The sequence below is a fragment of the Phocoena sinus genome, chromosome 1, assembly GCF_008692025.1.
Source record: "Phocoena sinus isolate mPhoSin1 chromosome 1, mPhoSin1.pri, whole genome shotgun sequence".
Taxonomy (NCBI): Eukaryota; Metazoa; Chordata; class Mammalia; order Artiodactyla; family Phocoenidae; genus Phocoena; species Phocoena sinus.
Genome location: NC_045763.1, coordinates 272905 through 293433, shown reverse-complemented (window position 1 = coordinate 293433; position 20529 = coordinate 272905). Strand labels below are relative to the sequence as shown.

The 20529-nt window shown below is 58.7% G+C and overlaps 2 protein-coding genes across 2 annotated transcripts; both read left to right on the top strand.

The window, feature by feature from the left end:
* The first annotated feature begins 7251 nt into the window (after nt 1–7251).
* On the top strand, nt 7252–17197 carry C1H1orf159 (chromosome 1 C1orf159 homolog). The gene is given in 11 exon segments (XM_032629271.1): nt 7252–7446; nt 7533–7622; nt 9149–9225; nt 11815–11846; nt 11849–11903; nt 12249–12313; nt 13950–14029; nt 14031–14085; nt 14680–14702; nt 14821–14851; nt 15976–17197. Coding segments are annotated over 11 exon segments (735 nt in total). The 5' UTR covers nt 7252–7317; the 3' UTR covers nt 16074–17197.
* Nucleotides 17099–20155, top strand: LOC116752387. The gene is made up of 2 exons (XM_032629268.1): nt 17099–18567; nt 18978–20155. The coding sequence occupies exon 1, from the start codon at nt 17131–17133 to the stop codon at nt 18061–18063; it is 933 nt and encodes a 310-aa protein (XP_032485159.1). The 5' UTR covers nt 17099–17130; the 3' UTR covers nt 18064–18567; nt 18978–20155.
* The last annotated feature ends 374 nt before the right edge of the window (nt 20156–20529 follow it).

The following is a 20529-nucleotide window of genomic DNA, read 5'->3' as shown; positions in this document are numbered from 1 at the left end:
CAGAGCAATATAATGGAATTCAGAGTCTCTACAACATAACATTTGCAATATACATGTTACAATCTGAAAGTACTCAACATACAAAGAGCCAGGGGGATGTGAACCATCCTCAGGGAAAAGACAGTCAACAGACGCCAATCGTGTTATGACCCAGATGTTGGATAGTCAAACAAGCACCTCACAGCTGGCTTAGTAACTGTGTTCAGTGAGGTAAAGGAAAATACACTCATAATGAACAAAAACATAGGAAATCTCGGTAGAGGAGTAGAAAATATTTTTCAAAACAAGACAGTTGGAAACTTTAGAACTGGAAAATAAACACCTGAAATAAAAAATTCACTGAATGGGCATAATAGAATGGAAATGACAGGAAGTAGTCAGACTTCAAAGACAAATCAGTAGAAATCATCTGGTCTGAAGAAAAACTGGGGAAATGATTGAGGGAAAAGCACGAAGAGCCTTAGGGACTCATGGGGCAGTGTCAAGTGTCTCACGCAGCGTAACTATGGAGCCCAGAGGGGAGGCGAGAGGACACAGTGGGGCAGGAGAAGTACTTGAAGAACAGTGATCAGACTCTTTCCAAATATGGTGAAAAACGTAAATGTAGAGATTTCAGAAGCTCAGTGAGTCCCAAACAGGATGAATATGACTAAAACCATACCTAGGCACATCATTTTCAAATTACTGAAAACTTTAAGATTAACTTTAAAAATCTTGACGGCAGCCAGAGAAAAACAAGACTACATACACACAGCATCGCAAAGACTAGGAACTTATCATCAGAAGGCAAGTGGAGCTGCAATCTATAAAGTTCTGGAAGAAAGATAGTCAACCCTCCAGGAGTGTGTGTTAAATACAGATGTTTTCAGAAGAAGGAAAACTGATGGAATTTGTTGCCATCATCTGTGTACTGCCAGACATGCTAAAGAAAGTCTTTCCAGGCTGAAGGAAAATGATACCAGAGTGAAACTCAGGTCTTTATGAGTGAGTGATGAGCATCAAAAAGGGTAAATATCTGGGGGGAATGTTTTCTTTAAAATACGTATTTAAAGAAAAAATCAGAACATGTCTTGGGTTTGTAATGCATACAGATGAAATACGTATGATAACTGTAGCATAAGGAGCAGTGAAGGGGATCTGTGGACCCGCAGGTTCTGCCTTTACATGAAGTGCTGCAGTATTGATTCTAAGTAAGCTGTGAAACAGTGGGGATGTGTGTTGCAGTCCTAGAGCAATAGCCATAAAAATAATACAGAGACTCATAACTGAAGAACCAAAAGATAAATTGACAGGGGATTTTTAAAAATATTCAAATAATATAAGAGAAAACAGGAAAGAGAGAACAGAGAAATAAAACACCAGAGAGACAGCAGAAAACAAATAATAAATGGTAGCCTTAAATCCAACCATAGCGTCATTATACATTTGCCAATGCCCAGCATCAGGAGTGAGCCTGATGTAAATATGGACTTGAGGCAACAATGATGTGTCAGTGTAGGTTCATCAGAGTACCTATCTGGGGCAGGATGTTGCCAGTGGGGGAGGCCTCTGCTTGTGTGGGGGCAGGGGGGTGTATGGGAATTCTCTTACTTCCTGCTCAGTTTAGCTGTGAACCCAAAACTGCTCTAAAAAATTAAGTCTTCTATGTATTAAAACCAAGGAACAAGTACAAAAATAATAAAATGGTAGACCTAAGTTTAACCACATTAAATGTTAATGGACTAAACTCTCCACTTAAAAGGTAGAGATTATCAGAATGCGTAAATAAGCAAGACCCTACTACATGCTGTCTATGGGAGATTCACTTTAAATATCAAAAACACAGGTTGAAAAATAAGTGAATGCAAAATGTGTATGTATACAAATAGCGTAAGAAGGCTGGAGTGGCTATATTAATATCAGATAAGGTAGATTCACAATATGGAGTATTACTAAAGAGAACGAGGAAATTCTAATAATAAAGAGGTTGTTTCATCAGGAAAACATCAATTATGAATGCACCCAATAAAGGGAGTAATAAGCAGTCATGGTAGGCAATTTTAGCATCTTTCTCTCACCAGGTATTAGAACAAAAGACCTAAAGAAATCAGTAAAGACATAGAGGATCTGAACAGTGCTCCCAAGCATCTTGACCTGATTGATATTTGTGGAAAGCCACACCCATCAGAAGCAGAGCACAAATCCCTTCTAAGTGCGTATTCTCTAACAAAGACCAGCTGCTGTGCCCTAAAACGAGTTCTAAGGAAAGTAGTGCACAGCTGTATTTATTTGCATAGGACATGATTATATAGAAGACACTAAGAAATCTGTGAAAAACTGCTAGAACTATTAAGTGAATTTAGCAAAATCTCAGAACTCAAGGTTAATATGCAAATTTTACTTGTATTTTTGTATACTAACAGCAAACCGTTATGAAATGCAATTAGAGGCCACCGCAGCCCCTGGAAGTCTGGAAAGGGGGAACCGCAAGCCAGTGAAACGGCTCAGTCCCCCGGGCGGCAGGGGCTGGGTGGGGGTGGGACACTGCTGCTGCAAGGGTTCCTGGCGGAGGTCCGCACCAGCCACGCTGAATAAAAGCAAGAAGGAGGAGGGACCACCAGAAGCGGGACACGTGGACAAAGTTCAAGAGGAGGACAAGACATAGTAGAATCAGACTGCCGCTGTCTGAGAGCTGGGGCTACAGAGCTTGAAATTACCCCGGAAAACCTCTGAAATGTTGCGCCCTTCACCGCTTCCTCCTACGGACTCCAGAGGCAACACACCGTATTAAGCACGAGAGTTGGCAGATCACTGTGTATATTTTTCAGGAGCACAGACTGAGGTGTTTCTGTTCCTCTGACCTTGAGTTACCGTTGCTTTCCATTGTGGTCTCTTTCCCCTCAGTGTTCCTCTCCGTTCTTCACTTCTAGTCCCACCGCCTTACCAAGTGTGATCGACTCACGCAGGTGAATTAGACCATCTTTTCGCATGCTCTTTTCCTCCCTGTCTGCCAGTATTACTCTGAACTTGACCGTTTTAAACCTGAACCGTTCACGTGGGTTTGCAGTTCCCAGTCTGCTTTTCAAACTTTCTGATGTCACGTCACCATGACAGTCAGCATTGGCTCAGGTTACCCTGTGGACATACCTCTGTTAGGACAGTTAGCACATCCGGGGCTGCCCAGCCCGAGAGGTGCAGAGCAGGTGCCCGTCCGGGGCAGAGAAGTAATCCCGACAGAGAAAACGTTAAAGAGCTTGGCCTGCGGTTGACTTAATTACCACTTCAAGCGTGGGGAAGGTCTTATACAGAAGTCCTGGCCGGTGATAATCTGGCCTCAAGGAAAACAGAGGAGCAGATGGCTTACGTTGCAGACCACTTTGTGGTTAGAACAGGGGGACATTTGATTGGCGTGGGTTTTTAGCAAGACGATGAAGTCCTTTAGTAAAGGGTAGGGTGCGTCAGCCAGGGGCTAGTGAACAAAACGCTGACTCCTGATGGCCATAAACGCTGGCACCTGACGCCTGTGGCCCTGCTCCCCATCTCCAAAGTGGCTTGGTGAGTTTCAGATTTGGCCATTTTTAAGTTTATGGGATAGATTCGGCATGACCCCTCTTGAAAGTTTCCCTGCAAGGTATATGGCAGGATATGTCTTCCCATGTAACAAAATACCATTAAAAGTCGTAACTGCTGCTGTGCAACTTCTGCCTTTTACTAGAAACTTCTGTTCCTTGAACGACGTGTATTGGTGCATCTTTCTTTGCTTTCTTTCTCTTTCAAATAGAATGTTTCATGTTTGACCTTGCTTATCCGTATGTCTCCTGGGAATCAGTTTCTGCCCAGTACTTCCTGCTGGTTTATTTCATAGGACACTTTTAAGGAGTGAGGTTGCAGATGGGTTCACAGGTGACTTGACCTTGGAAAACTGTGGAGATTGACAGAGGGAACTCGTCTTTGAGCACCTGTTCTCAAAGCAACATTCAGATCTGTAGAAACATAGCTAGGCGCATTGGATGAACATATAGAATCCTGGTAAATTGCTCAGAGAGTCCTAAAGTCCAGTTGAGAGGATCAGACCATGCGACTGTGTTGTTATTATATTAATTTGTGTAGTGTCCAAAGTTACTTTTTAAAAAGATTGATTTGTTTATTTTTGGCTGTGTTGGGTCTTCATTGCCGCATGTGGGCTTTCTCTAGTTGCGGCGAGAAGGGGCTACTCTTTGTTGTGATGCGTGGGCTTCTCACTGCGGTGGCTTCTCTTGTTGCAGAGCACGGGCTCTAGGCGTGTGGGCTTCAGTGGTTGCAGCATGCGGGCTCAGCAGTTGCGGCTCACGGGCTTAGTTGCTCCGCGGCATGTGAGATCTTCCTAGACCAGGGCTCGCACCTGTGTCCCCTGCATTGGCAGGCAGATTCTTAACTACTGCGCCACCAGGGAAGTCCCCAAAGTTATGTTTTAAAAAGTGTTCGTGCTTTTTGTAAAGTGATTTGTTCTAAGCACATTAAAGGTCATTCAAGTGTTGTTCAAAAAAGAGAAAGAAAAAAGAAATTAGAGAGTTAATTATATTTACAATAATACCCAAAGACAAAATATTTAGTAATATGTTTAACAAAAGATGTGTAAGAGCGCCTCTTCACTGAAAGCCACAGAACATTGCTGAGAGAAATTAAAGACAACTTGAAGGGACTTCCCTGGTGGTCCAGTGGCTAAGACTCTGTGCTCCCAGTGCAGGGGGCCCGGGTTCAATTCCTGGTCAGGGAACTTGTCCCACATGCCGCAACTAAAAAAAGATCCCGCGTGCCACAACTAAGACCCGGCGCAGCCAAATAAATATTTTAAAAAAGAAACAAAGACAACTTGAAGAAATGGAGCGAGAGCATGTTTGTAGATTAGAAGACTCAATACTGTTAAAATGTCAGTTATCCCAGTCAAGATTCCAGAAGGCTTTTTGTAGTAATTGACAAGATGATTCTAAAACATGGAAATGCAGGTGACCTGGAATTGCCAAAGCAATTACACAAAGCAGGGCTTCACTCTGCCTCACTTCAGACTTTCTGTAAAGCTTCAGTAGTTGAGACTGTGTGGTACTGGTGACACACAGATGAGTGGAACAGAATAGGAAGTCCAGAAGTAGACCCACACACAGACAACTGATTTTCAACAAAGATGTCAAGATAATTTAATATGAAAAGGAAAGCCTTTTTAACACATGGTGCTACAATAACTGGATATACATAGGGAAGAAAAATGAACTTGATCTTTACTTCACACCATGACACAAAAGTAACTCAAAGAAAACACAGGAAATCCTTATGACCCTGAGGTCAAGGCAGAGATTCCTTAGGACGCAAAAAGCGGAACCATAAAAGAAAAAATGGATGCATTCGATTTTATCAAAATGAAAACATTTGTTCTTCTAAAGATACCCATTAGAAAATGATAAGACAAGTCACAAATGGGAGAAAAATATTTACAGTACATATATCTGACAAAAATACATGAGAGTTAGCACATAATAATAGACAGATGACCCAGCCAAACAGCGTGGCCCAAAGATGTGAATAGACACATTATGAGAGATGTAAGATGTGTGAATGGCTGACAGACAGAGGTGCTGACTGTCGCTAGTTATACCAGAGAAACGCAGGAGAAAACAGCAGGAGAACCGCTGCCCGCCCACCGGTGCGAGGCCACTAGCTGGCAGGGCCAGAGCACACGGAGCCACTGCCCGAGAACAGCAGGGCAGCTTCCCAGAGAGTCCCCTTGACCAGGTGCTTCCAAGTATTTACCCAAGAGGAAGGAAAGCCAGCGACTGTGCAGGAACGGGCCCAAGAACGTCCCCAGCAGCGTTAGCCACCAAAATGTGGGAAAAAGCCACATGGCCATCAGCAGGCAGCGGGCAAGGGAAGTGTCCTTGCAGTGGATGCCACTCAGCCACGAGAGGGCAAAGTATGGAGTAATCTGAAGATCTCTGTGGCCACGCTGAAGGGCAGGAGCCCGACACAAGGTGCGCGGAACAGTGTGGTCCGTTCTCCTGAAATTCCAGAAGACACCGTCCACGTGCAGCGGCAGGGCTTGGCCGGGCAGGGGGGGCCGTGGAGGGGCCGCACGGGAGTCGTGTCCACTGAGTAGCAGACAGAGGTGTCGACTGAGACCTGATTCCTGAATCAAAGGTGTCAATGCGGCTGTGACACCAGTAGTTGCCACCTGAGGGGATTTCAAATTCTAGAAAGGGGATGGTGCCGCAGGAAAGAGCAGGTGTTCTTTTTGTTTTTGTTTTGTTTTTGCGGTACGCGGGCCTCTCACCGTTGTGGCCTCTCCCCGTCGCGGAGCACAGGCTCCGGACGCGCAGGCTCAGCGGCCATGGCTCACAGGCCCAGCCGCTCCACGGCATGTGGGATCCTCCTGGACTGGGGCACGGACCCGTGTCCCCTGCATCGGCAGGCGGACTCCCAACCACTGCGCCACCAGGGAAGCCCAAGAGCAGGTGTTTTTAATGGGGGGACTTGACGTGGGGGGCGGCGTCTGCTCCATCAGCCTGGACTAAAGGCGTCACAGAGCGAATGGCAGGACAGACCCCAACCCGGGACCCCCAGGCCCTGGGCCAGTGGGCAGAGGGGCTTCTCGCCCCCCAGCCCCAAGCGCGCCCTCTGTGGAACCTGAACCAGCCCTCCTCACGCGCAGCTCCACTCTGCAGCTGTTTTTGTTAAGAAAAAAGTGTTTTTAGAGGTGACTTTTATGTGTTTGGGACAGATTATAATTGTAGTTCCCACCTTTCAGAATAAAAACCCGACTCACGATTTACTTCCGGGGTTTGCAGGCCGGCGTGTTTCCCCGGTTGCGTTAGAAGTGTGGCACCGTGAGCGCTGGATCGCGTGTGCTGTCCGCGTTTCGTGTGGCTTTAGCGTTAGGAAGTTTTACTTGCAGTCTGTCTGCTCTCTGGATCCATCACCCGCCAGAGGCACCTGCACCCAGTACCTGCCTGTGTCACGCTTTTAGTGCCCCAGCTGGGTGTTTTCCACACACCCTCCCCGTGATGACAACAGGGCCAACGGCACAAAACTGTTAAGACCGAGGGGTCCTGACCAGCCTGGCCGCCCCAGAGGCACCCTTGCCATTCCGTCTCTGGGTGGAAATACCGGAAATCGAATTCGGGTCTTACGAGGACAGGATGAGATGGCGGGTGGGAGGGCCGTCCGAGCTCTGGGGCGGGACTGGCTCACCCAGACCCTCTCTGCTCAGTCCTTCTTCCTGGAAGCAGCAGCGAACGGTGGGAAACTGGCGGAGGAGGGAGTGAGTCCATAAGATCCTGGTCCGGGTGGGCCGAGCCATGGGGTTTCCTGATGAAAAGTCCAGTTGGACCCCGAGCCCCGGGCGTGGTTTGGCTGCGCTTGACCAGCAGCACGGCCTCACCTATCCACCTCGATTTGCAGGCCCCGGGCCGAGGGTCTGCCGGGCTCCAGGAGGGCCAGGTAAGCATCCTGTGCTCTGGCCCCCGCCCGGTGCCCTGCCCTGCCAGGCGTCGCCTGTGGCCACACGGCACCCTCTCCTCTCGCAGACCCTGAGCTCCGGGACATGGCGCTGCCAGCGCGCCGTCCTCCTGGCCAGCCTCCTGGTGGAAGTTGCCAGTAGATCCTCAGGAAGTGCGGTGAGCACCCAGCACGTGGCTCGTGGGCTCTTCACCCAGGGGCTCGCCCTTCCACCTCTAGGTGCCACCCTTGTCCCGGCCCCCGAGACGCTGGCCGTGCCCACTGCCAGGGTCAGAGGGGCCTGTGCCTCTGGGCGGGCAGCAGACGCACAGCCCCGCCCCTGGCACCTGCTCCACTCTGCCTGCTAGAACCTCCTTTCCCTCTGCCCAACTAGACCTCTTTCTGGAGCTGAATAGGGTCTCCACAGAGCTGCCCCCACTGGCACTGGCCACAGCTAGTGGGCGGACAGAGACGCCCACTTCAGGCTCAGACTCGGCCAGGTCATGGCTCTCCCAAGCCGGTGACACAGGTGTGCCAGGCCTGTGGTTTCTGGAGGTGCCCGGCCATGTGTGCACACACCCAGCTGCTCGTCCTCCAGGATGGTGAGCCTTCCAGCCGCTCTGCCCCTGCCGGGTTGGGTGGACAGGACAGCCAGGCTTCCCCCTCGGGCTCGGCCTTGGCCCCCTGGAGTCCAGGATGCGCCCACCATTCCTCAGCCGCCCTGAGGTGCCCCTTGCAAATCACAGCGTGCCAGTCCTGGGAAACCAGCTCGGCTGGGCTGAGCGCACAGAGCGGAGCTGCCCGGACGCCCCCCGAGGGCCCCTGCCGCCGCCTGGTCTGTGAGTGCAGTGCCCGCAGCGCCCACTCCTGCGCGTGGGCCTGGCCTTTCCTCTGTGGGGGCCGAGCTGGAGCCCCGATGGAGGTGCCTGTAGACTTGCAGAAGCATCACAGAAGTGTCCAGGAAGGTGGGCTGTTTTGGTCGGGAGCACGGGCAGACGCGCTGTGAGGGCTGCACAGGTCTCTCACTTCGGGAGGCCGAGGGGGCCTGGAGTTATCTTCCTGTTTTACCACTGTCCAGAAGCACATGTGCTTCCTTTCTTAGCAGCTTCATCTTTTGATTTTCAAAGCCACCAGCTGCAAGTGGCGACTAATATAAATAACTTCACGGTTGAAATGCCTGCCCTGTGCCCACCTGTGGCCCACAAGGCGAGAGGTGGCGGCTCTTCCCATGACCCAGGAGACACCCGTGAGAAAAGAAGGGGCTGCAGGGAGGCCCCAAGGGGAGGGTGGGCGGGCAGTGGAGAGAGGACCACCCCCTGCCCACCAGGCTGCTCCAGCCCACCCCCAACAGAATCTCTGGGTGGGCCCCGAGGGATCCCCCGAGGGATTCCTGCCTTTGGGAGTCCAGGTGCCACGGAATGTGCCCTGGCAGGTCCCAGCCCAACACTTCGGTTGTTGGTTCAGTCACCAAATGCTCGCCGGACACCAAGTGCTGTCCCAGGGAGCGTCTGTGCGGTGTGGCCGTGCGTCCTCACCTTGCTCTGGGTCAGCGAGGCACAGTCACCGGACGCTGACTACAAGAGCCAGAGCCCCAGGTGTTGGGGGTGAGCTTGCCGGGAGCCCCTCTGCGGATATCGCCCTGGGCCTGGCCCGCACAAGCTGCCCGGCTGCAGGGTCTGGAAACTCACCACTATCTCCCCTCTAGGGCCAGCAGCCCAAGTGTTGTGTGGACGTGGTGGACACCAACGCCACCTGCCCAGGCACTAACCTGTGTGGCCCAGGTGAGCTTTGGCATGAGCCAGCCTAGATGGCCTCGGGAAGGAGGGGCCGGAGGGGTGGGCAGAGGCAGCAAGCGTGATGGGGCCTTGTCCTGGGAGGTGGGGGCAGGACCCCAGGAGGACACGGTGGCTCCAGGCCTGCGGGGTGGGGGCAGGTAAGACTGCCTCTTCCCTCGCAGGGAGTTTCAGCTGCCCTGAGATAAGCTGACATAAGACAGGAGCAGCAAAGTACAGAGACGTGTACAGGTTTTACAGGACATGGGAGGAAGTGGAGTCCCAAGTAAGTGGCAGAATCAGCGCTTACACATCAGGTTGAACAAGGAGGCGATTGTGGGCAAGTGGCTGAAACACTGGGGCAGCCGAAGGGAGACGGGGATGATTGTAACATGGTTGCCCGACTCCCGTCTTCTCTCCTGGTTGGGGGGCAGGGGGCAGCTCCCATATGGGGTTTGTCTCCTCCCCACTTGAGACTTTACCTTCAGAAAGTTTCACATATTAAAAGCCAAGTTGGTAGCTGTGGAGAGATTGGTTAGAAGTTGTGGGATAGGAGGTCGGCAAAAGGGGAGGGGACACAGATGGAACGAGCAGAAAAGGAACCAGATAAGCACCAGCTCCCGTGTCTCGCTGACCCTCAGTCCTGGGACAGCCCGTCCCATCAGACAGCGCAGGAGGAGGACTGTGGGTGGGCTTCCACCAGTGAAACCTCTGTGTGTGGGCAGTAGGTGGGGCGGGGACAGCGTGGAGACCCTCGACGCAGCCTAGTCTCTCAGGAACTTTCCCAGTGGCCCGCCGTTGCCGCAACCTGTCGAGGTGACTGCCTGAAGTTCACATCGGTTTGCAGGGCTTCGGAAACGGCAGTTCTGGTCCTTGTGATACCACTTCAGAAGGGTGGGAGAGAAGCGGAAACGTTAGTATGGAGAGTCAGAGCCAGACAGTGGGGGAGACTGGGGATTTCAGCACCCGGTCCAGTTTACAGGCGGCCGGGCCTCGAGGGCCCAGGTCAGGACTGGAATCTTCTCCATCAGGCAGATCATAGTGTCCTACTGAAAGGTCACTTCTCTCTCGCAGCCAGCCCGCTTTCTACCAGAGAGAGTCACAATGACACTAATTGTCTTACAAAGAAGCCTAGCCTCACTAAGCTTGGCCTGATTGTTGAAGGAAATTCAGCCACAACAGCGACTGACCACACAGGCTCTTTTTAAGTCTGCTTTGCTGGCCTTTGCCCAGGGCCTCTTGAAGTCCAGGAAGCCAAAGCCAAGGACTCAGCACCAGACTTTGCCTGCAGTACCTCTAGGTTTGAGTGACTTCCTCTCTTCCTGAGGTCCCTGGCCCTGCCGGGCGGTTGACCTTCCTTACTCACTGGGCAAGGCAGGGAACCCAGTGAGCCAGGCCGTGCGCTGCTTTTCAAGGGGCTTAAGGCTCAGCAAAGTCAACCTTCGCCTCCTTAGATCTGGTTACTGGGCCTGGCCCCCAGCTGTGCTTCGTTCCCGCACACACAGCGCAGGGCCTCCTTGTGGCCAGCAGCCCTGGCGGCTTCACCAAGGAGCCCAGGTACCTTGGGGCTGGCGGAGGGAGCTCTCGGGAGAATCGTTGCCTTGGCGACAGGTCCTGTACCCAGGACCCCCACGTTCCTAGGCCTCCTCGATCAGCCCCCCAGAGGTCAGCCCCTCCCAAGAAATGCCGAGTGAAGGGAAAAGAGGTCCCACTACTTCAGAAGAGAAGCCCTGGTCTTACGAGAAACGAAGGCCTGTTCCTGATACTTGTATGATTCCACGTTGGGTCTGACGTGGCCTCCTGGCACGGCGCTCAGCCCGTGCGCCCCCGTCACTCTTCAGACCCTGCCATCTGCTTGGCGTCACAGCAGGAAGGCCTTCCTCTGAGGGGACCCGTTTGTGTGCAGACTGCGTGCTGGTCAAGTCTGTGCCGGCCTCCAGCACCTGCACCAGTATTTCTCCAGTACGTTCTCTCAGCCCGTGCTACGTGCCGGGGTGTTGAGAAGAAATAAAGGTGTAAGATGCAATCTCTGCCCTTAAGGGCGCAGCGGGCCAGGTGGACTGCCTGCAGACCGCCGGCTGGCAAGCGCTGGACCGCTCCCAGCCCAGGGCGGGCCGCAGGCTGTGGGGAGGCCGCTGGCCGCGGCGTTAGGCAGGGCAGGAACGCGGGTCGAGGGTGCTTGGGCCGCCCGGGGGCGGGGGCGGCCGGCAGCACACCGGCGCAGGACGGCCCCTGTCCCTCGTGGCGGCCGAGTGGGAGTGCGCTGCAGCCCCTGGCGGATGTGGGAGGTGGGGCTCATCTCTCGTCCCCTCCCAGCGTGTATACTCGGCACCTGTCAGTTTCGGGTCCCCATTCCGGGCCTCTGCAACCCTTTCCGAGGCATCTGGCAAGGGGCCGGTGGGAATGCCTGTGCGAGAGAGGGCTGGCTGCAGTTCCCGCAGGGGCGGTTCTTGTTCTGAAGTCCATCCAAGCTTCCAGAGTGGGTGAACTAGCATCCTGGAATAAATGTGGTTTTACAGACTCAGAGCGTAGCACTCCCTGAGGGCAGCCGGCTGGCGTGGCCTTGCTTTGAGCCGAGCTCCTGTCTCCCGGCACAGGCCTGCTACGGGCACCGGGCCGAGGACGGGACCGTCACTGCATCCGCTGCGGGAACGGGACTCACAACAGCTCCGAGTGCAGAGGCTGTATGTCCCCCCGCCCCTCCCCCTGCCCGCTGCCCACCAAGGGTCCACACCTCCACATTCTGGGGAAAGGGTGGGAGTCCTCGCTGTTGTCCCCACACCTGGGCCACTGTCCCTCGGTGGACAACCTCCCAGGAGCCCTCTCCCCGAGTCCTCTTGCCCCCCAGGACAGCTGTGGGGTGGGGGGCTGCTCTGTCCCCATGGCCACCTCCCTGTCTCATTTCCGGCCCATTTGGGCTGCATCTCTGGCTCCCCAGGGGTCCTCTGCGGGGCCCCCGTGCCTGGTCCAGGACCTCACGTGGGTCTGGCGGCCTGTGGAGCCAGCCGCACTGACTGCTCTGTTCCCCCGCAGTCGCTGCCCGGGCGCGCACTTCCCCATGAACAGGAGCACGGGGATGCCTGGGCGGCCGAGTTTTGGTAAGTCTCTCGGCTCACCGGACCAGTCCTGGGGGGACACAAGGGCACCATCAGAGCCATTCCCAGCGCAGACCCAATCACCGATGCTGGCCACGGAAGGGCCATGTCCACAGTCAAAGGCAGGCTCCACCCCAGCCAAGAGCTCTGTACCGGGACCCAGCCCTGGTCACGGACCAGGACCCCGGACGGTATGGAAGCTCGGTCGGCTTTGAAGCCAGGGTCTGGGGTTGATTTAAAAGGGTGGGTGCTGGGCTTCCCTGGTGGCGCAGTGGTTGAGAGTCTGCCTGCCGATGCAGGGGACACGGGTTTCGTGCCCCGGTCTGGGAAGATCCCACATGCAGTGGAGTGGCTGGCCCGTGAGCCATGGCTGCTGAGGCCTGGGCGTTTGGAGCCTGTGCTCCGCAACGGGAGAGGCCGCAACAGTGAGAGGCCCGTGTACTGCAAAAGATAAATAAATAAATAAAAGGGTGGGTGCGGCTGGGGTCGCTTGGCGTGGACCCCCACGTGCCTCTGAATGGGCTGCACGTCTTAACCCTTTGCCTGGCTTAGAGGCACCCGGCCCCTTGGTCCCTGGGAGCTCAGGATGTGCAGTTCTCCAAGGTGGGAGGGCATCTGAAGTCCCCTTGCACCGTCCCCGGTGGCTCTTCTAGGACATAGGTCTTGGAGGGGACTGAGACGCTGCAGGCAGGCAGACATGCCCTCCATACCACCTGGTCCTCAGGTGCAGACACGGGAGACGCCCTGGTACCCCGCCTGTTCCTGCTGCGAGGCATCCTGTCGTACCTGAGACGCTGGCCGAGCCACAGGGAGTGGCCATGCTGCGGGGGTGTGGTGCCCAGGCCACCAATGACCACTGCAGTCACGGCACGGGACCTGCCCCAGGGTGTAGCCACCTCTTCTGAGGTGACTGGGTTGTGATGGGGGTCATGACCCCCCAGATCCTGGTCCTTCAGCAGAGGACACGTTGACCTAGACCAACGGCTTAGGCCTTCCCTGCGAGTCTCAGGACCGGAAGCAAGTGGCCTTGTGCTGGCATGGGCCGACCAGCAGTGTTTGGGCAGGGTGGGCCCAGACAGTCCCGGCTTCTTACGATGTGGGCCTGGGCCTTGCACCAGAGGGTGGCAGATGAGGCCCCTGCAGTCCAGCGTTGAGCCCGCTTCCAGCTGGCAGGTTTGGGGCGGCGTAGCTGGAACCCGTCCCTCCTGAGGCTCTAGCGTGGCCGGCCTTGTGCCTGTGTGTCAGGGTCAGGAAGGCGCTTCCCACGGGCACCTAAACGCAGAGCCTCCAGCTTGGCATCCGCCCGCCGGCCTGCCTGAACCTGTGGAGGTGAAGACAGCAGGCATCTTGGTGCTGGGAGGGGCCACCCCCGGGTGACAGCTGACCAGCTCCAGAGAGGCAAGGTGGGGTGTGTCCGCACGCCAGGGCCACGGGGGCCCCAGAGTCCGCACTGAGTGTCAAGGGAGGAGATGCGGGGCTCGGGGGCCAGGATCACTGAACGTCTTGACAGCCCACGCCCCGGAGAACTGAGGCCTGGGCAGTTTGAGTGCAGGGGGGACCCACACCCCTGTGTGTGAACCCCTTGGCCCCTGTGGGAGCCCAGGTAGTGCACCCCTGGCAGCCCTCACCTCGCTTGCAGGGGGCCCCCAGGTGGCAGCCTCCCTCTTCCTGGGGACGTTTCTCATCAGCTCGGGCCTCATCCTCTCCGTGGCTGCATTCTTTCTACCTCAAGCGTGCCAGTAAGCTGCCTGACGTCTTCTATGGAAGAAACAAAGGTACCCCTCCTGCCGGGGTGTGCCCGGGGCACGGAGCGGGGCTGGGGCCGAGATGCAGGTGTCCGGTGCGAGGCCGCAATCTGTGGCCCCCTGGAGGGGACTGGGTTTGTCACGTGGCTCTCGGCCTGAGGATAAGAGGGGCGGTCACGTCCTGGGAGTGCTCTGGGTGGATGTCGTGGGGTCTCAGTGTGGAGGGTGACGGGGGCAGACACTCTGCAGGCCGGCTTATCTGCTCTGGTGGGAAGCTGGGGGTGGGGCGGCTGGCCCAGAGCGCTGGCGGGACACCACCGGAGTGTGGTGGGAGATGGGGCCCGGGCAGGCTGAAGGGCACCGCTGGGCACAGGAGTGAGGGACTGGAGTGAGCCTGGAGCCGGGGACCCTCTGCAGGCTTGTGGAACCCTCAGGCTGATGGACCCCCACCTCAGGCCTGTAGACCCCTGCCCAAGCTGAGGGCCCAGCAGCAGAGGCTGAGGGTCCCTCCCAGACTGAGAGACCCCTGTCCCGAGGCTGAGGGACCCCCGCCCAGGCTGAGGGCCCCCCCAGGGCTGAGGCAGCTGTGTGGCCTCCAGGTGACACCTGTGCTCTCCCCTACAGCCCCCAGCCTGCAGCCTGGCGAAGCTTGTAAGTACCTGATAGGTGGGCTGAGGCCCCGTGTGTGTGCGTCTGGGTGTCTGTGTGTCTGGGCTGGGGGCCATCCCATCTCCGGTTCTCACTGTGCCTTTTCCCCTTTTCAAGGCCGCGATGATTCCCCCACCTCCGTCCTCAGGTGCGTCAGTGCTTTCCTGTCCCTCGCCCTGTCGGGATGCCTCATCTCTGGTGGGAATTTCAAAACGCCAGGCCCATGGCCGCTGCAGGGGTGCCGGCCAAGCCCCTCTTCATCATCCACAGCTTTCGTGCCTTTTCCCTTTTATTCCTGAGATGCTGTGTCTCTCGAGGGGGGCAGGGTGTTCCCAACACGGGTCAGGGGTCAGCCCTGCCGCCCTCAGCCCTCCACCAGGTCCCAGCTCTGCCTGAGCAGGGAGCCGGTGGCCGGCACGGGGCCCTCCCGTGGTCCCTCCTGAGCAGTAGCTGTGTCACAGTTGACCCTGTGAGCACAGAGGTCACATCACACAGGCCACCTGCCTCTTCCCTAGACCGTGTTCCTGCCACCGTGTGGAGGTCTGGAGTGGGGACAGGTGAGGACATCCTCCTCCTTGGGGACAGAGAAGTCCCTCGGTCAAGGCGAGATCTGCCCTGTCCAGTGAGACACTTGTCTGATCTCTCCAAAGCAGCACCGTGTCCAAGCACAAGGTGCCTGCGTCAGTCTCCTGGGGCGGCCGTAACAAAGTATCCCGGGGGCTCGGGAGAACGGAAGTGTCTTCTCTTCACGGTTCTGGAGGCCACCTGCTCCCTCCGGAGGCTCTGGGGCGGGTCCTTCCCGCCTCTCCCAGCCTCTGGGGCTCCAGGTGTCCCTGGGCTTTTGGGCCGCGTCCCTCCAGCCGCTGCTGCGTCTTCCGCTGGCTTCTCCCCTCTGTATCTCCCTCCCTCTCCCGAGACCACTGGTCGCTGGATTTAGGGCCCATCAGATAATCACATCTGCAGAGACCATTTTTCCAAGTAAGGTTGCACCCGCAGGTTCTGGGCCTTAGGGCGTGGACACGCGTTTGTAGTTGGGGGGATACCATCCACCCTGCAGTGCATCACATGACCTGTACCTTTGTGTTTTGGGAGAGCCGGGCCCTCTCCCGGGCCGAGGGGCACCAGGTGTCCGGGAGCTGGAGCCCGGTGGGCTTCCTCCCTGGTGGCTGCTCCAGCCCCACTCCCGTGAGCCCCAGGGAGGCCCGCGACCCCAGGCCCTCCCTGCCGCCCCAGGCCCCACTCTGATCCCGCCTGTCTCTGACCCTATTTCAGTGCGGAAGCCGCGCTACGTCCGGCGCGAGCGGCCCTCGGACAGGGACGTGGGCCCCACTGCCGTCTCCTCCATGGAGGCCCGGGTGAGCAACGTCTGATCCCGCGGCCCATCCACAGCCCCGCGTGCTGCTGAGGGGGGGCCCACACGAAGGCTGGGCGCTGCCCAGCGAGGCCTCAGGACAGGCCTGCACACGGCCCTGGCTCGTCCCTCTCTAGCCACAGATGTGGAGTGAGAGCCGCCTGCCCGCAGGCCTTCCTCAGCGCACACAGCCGCTCAGCGTGACTGACCCGGGGCAGCACTCCAGCCTCTGGCCCTGAGCCGGGCCGGGGAACCAGGCCGCATGGGGTCCAGGCTCCTCGGGAGAGACGACCTGCAGGACCCGGGTGCCCCTCCGCCTTGGAGCCCATGGTGGGCAGACCCCCCCCACACCCCCTCTGAGAGCAGTGAGGCCGAGGCCTTTGGGGGGTCCGGCCGCATCCACACACAGGCAGTTTGGGGCCTGCAAACCGGCCCCTGGGCTCAGGCGCCCGCAGGGCTGTCCTGCGCGGCCACAGCTGCCCACTTCCAGGCGCCACGGGAGTGAGTCGCCTGGCCTCCTGCTGACTCTTACCTGTGCTTAAGCAGAAAGCACTTTGCACAGAAGTCCAAGCGGCACGCTGCCCTCGTCTGCACCCCGCCTGCGCCCCAGGCACTGGAGGTCCTCATCCACCTTGAGATGGACACTGGCCCGAAGCTGCTGGAGGTCGAGACCCCCCCGGGGACGTGTCAACCCGGGGCCACATTTACCTGTGACTGCCGCCTGGACTGGCTGTCTCGCTGGACCTTCCGAGGGCCGCCCTGGCCAGCAGTCCCGTCCCGCTGCCCCCGCCCCGAGGCAGCAGCCCGTGTTCCCTGCCTCGGCCGGTTGCGGAGGGACGGCTCTGGGTTCCTGTGGAAATGGGGGAGCGTCGGGGTGCCCACTGAGCACGGGCAGGGTGCTGCCTGGCCTCCCCAGAGCCTCCACGGGGACTGACGTTTTCCTCCTCCGGTGTCTGGTCCACGTCCGCGGGGCCCACGGCAGGGCCTGTGTGGCCAGCCTCCTGCTTTCTGCACTGGGATTCCCACTGGGGTGTTTGTGGTTTATGGACACAAGCTCGGTCGCCAGGACATGAACGATGACTGACCGGCAGCTGAGAGGGGGCGGCCACCTGAAATCAGCGTCAATGAACCACTCAGGCCCTTCTCGCCGGCCTAAGGTTCACCGGCTCCTCAGCAGGGGTGGAGCCTTGCTGCCGAGCCCGGCCTCGCGCTGGGGAGGGCGGGGAGCTCTCAGGATCTTAGCCTCGGGAGAAGGGGGCTTGTCCCAAGCTGCCTCAGAGAGCAGGAGTCCCTGGTGGCCCCCAGCCGTCAGGACTGAGATGGGAAAGAGTGTGGGTGCCCCCAGGGGGCTTTTCTGTAAAGTGACCGGGCCCATGGGGGACATGCAGTCACGGGTGACTGCAGGCCCCCGTGCGGCCAGGGCACCCATGGGGCCTCTCGGGGAGGTCACCGTGGTGCCCGCCTCACAGCCCCCAGGAGGAAGCTACACGTGGGTACAGAGTGCAGGCTGGCGGCACCTTGGGGAGGTGGGGTCCCGTGGGTGGGTGGCCCTCGGAGGGACCTTTGCCGACTGGCAGCGGGCTTCATCCCGGGCGTCCCAGCCAGAGCCGCCAGGACACAGCTGGGGCAGGGCAGAGAGCCTGGCCCACCCCGTCAGGCTTGCAGCCGTCGGGGCGCCCGGGGGGCGTCTGCCTGGCCCTGGGTACTGCGTCAGCACAGCCCGGGCTGCGGGGGGGCTCCGCCCTCTGTTCTGGGGGGCGGCTGCCCGGGAACCTCCTGCCTCCAGGCTGACAGCCTTAAGGGGCTGTGGGTCGCCCAGGGGATTCCCGTGGGCGCAAGATGACCCTCGGCTTCCCCGGGGCCCCCCAGAGCCCCTCTTCTCTAATGTCCTGTCCCCTGCCTTGCCTGCAGCCCCCAGCCTCAGCCCTGCCCCATCCCCGGCAGCAAAACTCAACTCTGCGTTTCAGCCTGCAGCCCTCTGGTCCCCACACGTGAGATGCTTCCCCTGACTTCCCAGGCCTATGTGGCCTGGCCCCTTGGGCTCTCAGCCGCCGGAGGCCCCTGGGCCTGGGTGCGAACTGTCTCAGGCCCCCAAATAGTTGGGGGGGCATCACTGGACTCGTGAGCCCGTGACCCTGATGGGCATCCTGGCCAGAAAGCGGTGGGCAGGGTTGGGGGGCACCCGAGATAGGGGTGGGGCAGCTGGCAGGCGCAGGGCATCTGGGCCGGGCACCACGCACAGCCGCCTCCCCAGTTTCTCTCCGTCACCCATTCCTCACCCGGACTCCAGGCCCTCACGTAAGAAGCCAAGATAAGGCCGATTTGTGGGCTTATCAGTTGGGGCCAAAGCAGGCAGGTGGGGCGCCCGTTGTCCCCCCAGCCCCACTGTGTCAACCGCCACGGGGACCCCTGCCCTGGGAGGTGAGCCCGGCCCGGGGGCCACGCTGCAGCTCGCTCGTCCACTCGTCCGCTCACAGCGCTGCAGGAGCACCCAGAGCTGTCAGAAGTCAGAGGTCAGCAAGAGGCCGCACCCACTGCAGAGGTGGGAGGTGGCAGCACAGGGCAGGGCGAGCGGGGCCTGAGGGGGTGACCTGAGGGTGGAGGGCCTGGCAGGGGCCTGGGCACCGGGCCCCAGTAGGAGCCGGCTTCCAAGGCCAGGCCGACTTTGGGGACCAAGCTCACTGCTGGGTGCTGGAGAGACAGGACCGGAGGAGTCCCCCTCATGGCCAGAGGGCCTCACCAAGCCTGTCGGGAGCCCAGAGTGTGTGTGGGGACGGGTGGGCGGGGGCGGGGGGGGAGGCCGGGCGCAAGTGCGCCCCCCGAGCCCCGGCTTCAGCCCAGCCTCTGGCCTGTGGGGGACACCAGAATCTACACCTGTGTGGGGACCTCTCCCCACACTGGCCATTTCGTGTGCCCCCGGCAGCCCTCAGGGATCTGAAGCCGGTCCTCACCCCACCCCTTGGGGGGCAGGCCTCTCTCCTGCTCCTCTGGCCAAGGACAGCTTCTGTGTCCAGCCCAGGACTCCCAGGTGTCCTGAGGGCTCCGGGACCCCACATCTGAGAGCCGCAACTGGACAGGGGCGGTCGCCGTGGGCCTCGTTCTCTGCCCGGTCCAGCAAGTGAGTCCCAGCCCCAGGGTCACGTGCCGGCCGCCGTGCTCCCCTCACGCGTGCACACACCTGCACGCGCACACAGACACCTGCACACGTGCGCTCGCACACCCAGCCGGGTTGGGTTGGTGAACAGCTCACCCACTCAGGCGAAGCCCACGCTCACACCTGGAGCAGCTGCTCTTCCCTCGTGAAGGTGGAGAGCAAGCAGGTGTGTGGGGACCAGGTGGGCCCCAAATGTGCTGAGATCCCGTGCGGTGAGCCCTGGCCACTACCGCAGACGGCACATCCCTCAGGTGTTCCTGTCCCCTTGCCTCTGGGCACTGACTGTCCACTGAGGAGCCCGGAGGTTCCCAGGAGCCCTTGGGAAGGTGTTCTCAGAGGACCGAGGATGCCTCCTGGAGGCAGCATGTGACCGACCCCGAGTCCCATCTCGCACGGACTGGCCCGCCCCTCACAGAGACTCCTCACCCCCTCATCAAGCCCCTGGCTGAGGCTCCTCCCCCTTCCTGGAGCACACGGGAGCCCCAGTCCCTTCCTAAGCCCAGGTCCCCTCCGCCCCTGCAGCCACCCCACAGCTCAGCCTCCTTGTGGCTGCAGGCCTGGCTGCCCCCCCAGCCCGCTGTGGCTCCTCTTGGGGTCTGGCCCAGGCAGCCTGCTCTGGGCACCCACCTCCTAACGCTGAGGGAGGGTCTTCCTCTTGCTGACCTCTGACTTCTGTTGGCTGTCAGTGCCTCTCCTAGTGCTACTGGGGCTGGGCAGCCTCCGGGGGTCCTGGACTACCCGCTGAGGAGTCAGGGGGCCCCTGCCCGGTGGGTGGGGATGAGGTGGGCCGTCCCCCACCAGGGTGGACGCTGCTCCCAGCCTCGCCAAGCCCAGCATCCCCTCCCCACAGGCTCGTGACTGGGGTCCCATCTCAGGAGGGCTGGGCCCCAAGTCTAGATCAGGTGCACACTGAGGTGTGCTGCGTGCGGCTGGGGGGTGGGGGCAGGGAAGCCACGGGGTGTGGGGGAGAGCCTGCTGTGACCCTGGGGCCAGGATCAGGTGTCAGATGGGGGAGCCCCTGGCTAGGACCCGGGCCCCTCCAGCCCAGCCCTCACCCCCTACATCCTGCCCTCCAGCCAGGCCTCTGCACAGGCTGGCCCTGTGGTCTGCTGGGACCCCGTACCTACTGGCTGAAACCGCTCCCCGTCCCCCGGGAGACTTCCGGCTCCCCTGGCTGGGTGGGCACTGCCTTGGAGTCCCTGCCCTACATGTGTAACTGAGGTGCCCCAGCAGACGCTCCCCTGAAAGTTCGTGTGGCCAGCCTGGCGCCTGGCCCACCCTCACCACTGGCTCAGCCCTTGGGTGCTCCCAGCCCTGACTC